Here is a 6,000-nt window from a genome sequence, read left to right as displayed (position 1 = left end):
AAGGGTTAAAACACTTTCTGAATGCTGTTTTGAATACTTTGAGGGGAGCAGTTTTCAAAATGGGGTGATTTATGGGGACTTTCTAATATATAAGGCCCTCAAAGCCACTTCAGAACTGAACTGGTCCCTGAAAAAATAGCCTTTTGAAATTTTCTTGAAAATATGACAAATTGCTGCTAAATTTCTAAGCCTTGTAACATCCTAGAAAAATAAAAGGACGTTCAAAAAATTATGCAAACATAAAGTAGACATTTGGGAAATATAAACTAGTAAGTATTTTGTGTGGTTTTACTGTCTGTTTTACAAGTAGATACATTTAAATTTAGAAAAATACAAATTTTTGCACATTTTCTCTAAATCTTGGTGTTTTTTTACAAATAAATATTGAATTTATTGACCACATTTTTTCACTAACATAAAGTACAATATGTCACGAGAAAACAATCTCAGAATCGCTTAGATAGGTAAAAGCGTTCGAGTTATTACCACATAAAGTGACATGTCAGATTTGAAAAATCGGCTTCGCCCTGAAGGCCAAAACAGGCTCAGTCCTGAAGGGGTTAAAGAGGAATATCCTGTGACAGTCTTTGTTTAATTAACAAGAAATGTTTCAGCTTCATTAGCATTGTATAACGTCAAACAGAACTACCCTGACATCGGCCAAAAAGTTTCCAATTTCCCATGGATGCCCGCCTCATATAAGGCGTATTTGCCTTTACAATATAAAAATATTGGAAAAATATTTTGCAATGCAAGAAATTGAGAAACCTGCCTGAATTGTGTAATATTTTTCCTATTGGACAATGTACAGTTTCCGCAGCATATTTTGACGCTACAGAAAGACAAAGGCAAATACGCCATGTGTGGCTACACCCTTAGGGTATGTTCACACGGAGCAGAATGCCTCCAAACATCTGCCCATTGATTTCAATGGGAAAACGGCGTTCGGGTTCCGACGGGGCGTTTTTTACGTGGCGATTTTTCAAAACGGCTGCGTAAAAAAACGGCCGTGAAAAAGAAATGCATGTCACTTCTTCAGAAGTTTTTGGAGCCGTGTTCTATACTCTATAGAAAAACAGCTCCAAAAATGACCATTAAAAACGCAGCAAAAACGCAACTTTGATTTAAAAAAAAGTCTAAAAAAAATCAGGAGAATTTTTCCCTTGAAAACAGCTCCGTATTTTGAGACATTTTTATTTTGTGTGCGCACATACCCATACAGCTTTATTTTTTGATAGCCGTGTGAACACGGATGTGTGTTGGGAAGCCATGGTACTTTTAGAAATATGCAGCTCCATGCGGAGTACTGGCTTTAGACTGTTGCTCAAATAGATAATAAATGTTTATTAGTAATTTTTCCCTAGTTACAGGCCTATTTTTTACTCCAAAGCGAACCAACAGTGGAAGTACTAACACGGGCTAAAAACAAATAACACTTTCCAACACGTACAAAGACCATGATGCACAAAAAAAAATGACGCAAATGTGAGCTTGTGTGCATGCAAGTTAGATTGATCAAATCATGGACTAAGAAATAAGGCTACATTCAGACGAGCGAGTCCGATTTGCACGCGTAAAAAAATGCAGCGTTTACGCCTGTTGCGTATTGGCATCAGTGTGCTTTGCGTGTGTCATGCGTTTTTCACGTCCAAGCAAGCAACGGAAACACGCTGCGCGAAAACACGCATATCTGAATAGCCCCATTAAAACGGGGCTGTGTGCCGTCAGTTATTTCAACGCACAGCACACGGACGAGGAACACGCTCGTCTGAATGAGCCCTAAGAGATTTGTACTGCATTCTCAAAGTTGTAGCTCATTTTTTCTTGGAAGTGTGTTTCCATTACAGACGTTACTCTCTATTTGCCGCTCACATTATTTTTTATCTAGGTTACTGGAGTGATTTTTCCGATTCTCTGCGGTCTACACATTACAGTCCTCTGTGGTCGGTCTTCCGCCATCTTTGCTTCCAAATACAGGATCAAAATGTTAGTCCTCAAACTGTCCACTCTGCTGCGACATGAAGAAAACCCCTTTCTATATCATATAAAATATTGGATGTTGTCTTTCCAATTGCCTGCAAATAACCCGCCTGGATTTTGAAGGTATGGGTGCAATCCATATCTGTGGTGTTTTTGATGAATAAACATTTGGTGACTCTTGGTTAAGGTTATTTTCAGAAGTCATAGGAGACCTGCTGCTTATGAGTGTGCCACGTATTGCTTCTTCTACCACGTGACATTGTATGCCGAGTGATTTATTCGACTTAGAAATATTGGCCATTACTTTCTTGTTTTTTGTGCCAAACACTGGATCCGTTTGGGTAGACTTATGAACTTGACCTGGGAAATAATCAGTCATAGTACCAATGGATCGAGTATGGCTTGTTCGGGTGCCCTTCCTTATGAATCCTCTGCCACGATACTCTCTAGTAGACTGATGTATAGGTAATTCTATAACCGTCACAGCGGTTTCTTCTGAACAGCTTTGTTCAGAATCCACATCGATCACATCGGAAGCAATGGACACCGATATTGTACTAGGACATAAAAGAGTCGGTGATCGTGCATATAAATGATCAAACCGTTCAATGCCTGCAAAGCTGCATATTGGTTTTTCATCTTTTTTGCCACTTTTAGATTTTGAGGTTTTATTAGCACAGGATTCTGATGGAAATATGGTAGGTAGAGCATTCTTTTTCAAACAACGAGTTGTTCCTCTGACTTCGTAACAGTCAATATTAAAGTGTTTGGAGCAGATACGAAAGGCTCCTTTTGCACTAAGGTAAATTTTTTGACACATGGCATCTACGTCTCCAAAGTCCTGCGGTGTCTCTAGCAGCCATCTTTTAATTATATTTATATCCCTCGGAAAGGAATGCAGAACTAAGTCAGGATCTTTAATCTTCCAGGAGCTGTTGCATCCATTCACGATGCACGACGGCATGCTGTAAATAAAGAATATAACAGTTGTATTACTCAGATTCACATTATTATTAAAAGGAGGACAGAAATATACATTATAGCAATTTTTTTTAGTAAAGTGTGCGTCTAAAGGTCCTCTAATCTCTACGAGAAGTGCAGGGCAGAAAGGGAAAGCTAAACACAATGAGCACATTAGGAGCGGAGTGAACCAAAGGTTTACACCTCAGGGCCAAGACGAGTAGTAGGCACTAGTCTAGGGCGCCATTAGAACTCCAGAATGGGGGAAGGGGCGCAATTTCATAATTTAATAACACTTTAAATTTTATCTGCAACTCCCCAACACTGGGTCTAAGCAGCTGGTTTTACTTATTGAGTGGGTGCTGTGGTCTAATGAACATAGGCCGTAAATGTGTGACAGGCACCTGCTCCAATCAGCAAGGAGACACACGATGCAGAGGTGGTGCATGGAGGGCTGCTTAAGAGTAGCAGCATCTTCTACCTGCACACCCCCCCCCCCCCACCGAGAAAAAACAAGCTGAAATAAAGTGAAATAAAGCTTGGCCAATGTATTCCTGAGGAACACTTTGCCGAAGAAGTCATGTTCCCTATACATACTTCCCCCTATACTCTGTCCTCCCCCATTCCTCCAGGAACAATGATTTGATGCTTTCTGCCAGCATCATCCAATAGGGGGAACTTACACATGCGTTGTATGAGAGCTGTAGAAAGATTTATGTAATGAGCTCCCCCTGGTGGTGTTGCTGTGCAGTGCATAGTAGCCAAAAAAAACAAAAAAAACAAACGATATAAAAAAGGTAGCGATATCACTGTATTTGATTCAAAATACAACCTGCCAATGTTAAACAACTATGCAGATTGCAATAATATTTGGTTCAAGTGCAAATGCACTTACATTGCCACTATAGAGTCTGTGACTTACTAGATAGCTGAGGTATGTATACAAAAAGCCTATACTTTGTTTCAACCGGATACAATGCTGATGTTGGATACTGGATTTTTGTTTTGGATGTCTCTATTTTTGTATTTTTATTGATATTTTATGTTTTTTTGTTGTTTATCCAAATAATCCAACATTAATCCCGATGTAGGCTTTGACTACCACCAGGGGTGGTCACCCCGTTGGTATATTAGTTTAGCCTAGTACATGCACTTAGGGTACGTTCACTGTCTGCTGCACCTGTAATGGTTATACTAGGACTAGCTGGAAATTGCCCTACGCGTTTCCAAGCTGTAAATGGTGTCTGCCGCAATTGCTGGCGGCTAGCAAACGAAACTGACGTAGGGCATGATTGAATGCCTCTCTATGCATTGCACGCTAAGAATTTAATAAATAAATAATACTTACCAACTGCAAGCCCCTGATGAATTGCGGCATACACCATTTACAGCAATGAAACGCGTAGGGCAATTTCTGTGACTGACTGATACGAGGCATCAGCCCTTATAAGGGCTAAGTAGCTAGCAGCTGAACAAGTAAATAACATACTGGTTAACATCCTCACACAGCGTAGCCAGCTAGTCCTAGTATAACCATTACAGGTGCAGCAGACAGTGAACGTACCCTAAGTGCATCTACTAGGCTAAACTAATATACCAACGGGGTGACCACCCCTGGTGGTATTCAAAGCCTACATCCGGATTAATGTTGGATTATTTGGATAAAACAACAAAAAAACATAAATTATCAATAAAAATACAAAAATAGAGAAATCCAAAACAAAAATCCAGTATCCAACATCAGCATTGTATCCGGTTGCAACAAAGTATAGGCTTTTTGTATACATACCTCAGCTATCTAGTAAGTCGCAGACTCTATAGTGGCAATGTAAGTGCATTTGCACTTGAACCAAATATTATTGCAATCTGCATAGTTGTTTAACATTGGCAGGTTGTATTTTGAAACAAATACAGCGATATCGCTAACTATTCAAAGCACATATCCCTAATGATATGAACCAGTGATAAATTCAATTATACTAGGGAAAACAAACCAGATATTTCTAATACACAGTGAACTATAGTCAAAACTATATAAAGTAAACCATAAACAGGAGTTCTTCAAAATGTGATCAGTAGGATTTGCCATAAATTGCTGATTGCTGCGCTACGAACAGTAAATGATAGCATACCCTCAAGCAGCCATTTTAAGGATGGGAGCGGCTTGTGGTCGAGACAAAAAGCTAAGCTAACAAGGCACGAAAAACGGCTAAAAATACGGGGGGCTGAACGCCTCCAAAAAAATCTGCCTATTGATTTCAATTGGAAAAACGTTGTTTCGTTCCCACGGGGCGGTTTTTTACTTCTTGTGCCGTTTTTGGAGCCGTTCTTCATGGTCTCAATAGAAAAACAGCTCCAAAAACAGCCGTAAAAAACGCATCATGCATACAAAACGGCTAAAAATCAGAGGCGGTTTTCCCTTTTCATGTGCCGTGTGAACATACCCTAACTTTTACGTTAGTAAGTTGCCTGTAATAATCTTTCCAACACATTTGTTCAAATTACACACAAAGCACTTAATAGATACCACCTACAAAGCCACAAACAGATAGACCCAGGTTCATGTTACAAAAATCTATTTTATTTAATTAATGCAAAACAGGTTTTTCCTGCTCTGACCTGCAAGTAAGATCACAACCTGTTAGGCGAAATTCACACGAACGTTTTTTGCGCGTTGCAGTTCCGTGTGTCATCAGTGTTTGCTGCGTGGCTGCGTGATTTTCACGCATATGCCATCCTTATGACACGCGGTTTTGAGGTTTAGAAAAAGAAATTAAGAATATGGTTTTATTTTTCCCTTTATTTCTTGATCTACTGTTGCGCGAATCACGCGCAGCACACGGAAGTGCGTCCATGTGCTGCGCGTGATTTTCACGCACCCATTGACTTCAATGGGTGCGTGATGCGCAAAACACGCTCAAGTATAGGACATGTCGTGAGTTTTACGCAGCAGACACGCTGCGTAAAAATCACAGACTGTCTGAACGGCCCCATTGAGTTACATAGGTCCGTGCGACGCCCGTGATTTTCATGCGCATATCACGGACGTGAAACACGTTA

At 40.0% G+C, this 6,000-nt stretch overlaps 1 protein-coding gene across 1 annotated transcript in view; it reads right to left on the bottom strand.

Moving 5' to 3' along the window:
* Nucleotides 1-358: 358 nt before the first annotated feature.
* Nucleotides 359-6,000, bottom strand: part of LOC142657912 (uncharacterized) — a 28,951-nt gene continuing 23,309 nt past the window's right edge. The window contains exon 2 of the mRNA XM_075833443.1: nucleotides 359-2,945. Coding sequence (XP_075689558.1) covers nucleotides 2,036-2,944 — 909 coding nt within the window. The 5' untranslated portion in view covers nucleotide 2,945 and the 3' untranslated portion in view covers nucleotides 359-2,035. The remainder of the gene's footprint in view (nucleotides 2,946-6,000) is intronic.

This window comes from Rhinoderma darwinii, chromosome 7, assembly GCF_050947455.1.
Source record: "Rhinoderma darwinii isolate aRhiDar2 chromosome 7, aRhiDar2.hap1, whole genome shotgun sequence".
NCBI classification, from domain to species: Eukaryota; Metazoa; Chordata; class Amphibia; order Anura; family Rhinodermatidae; genus Rhinoderma; species Rhinoderma darwinii.
Note: the sequence above shows the minus strand (reverse complement) of the source record. Positions and strands in the feature narration are given on the sequence as shown.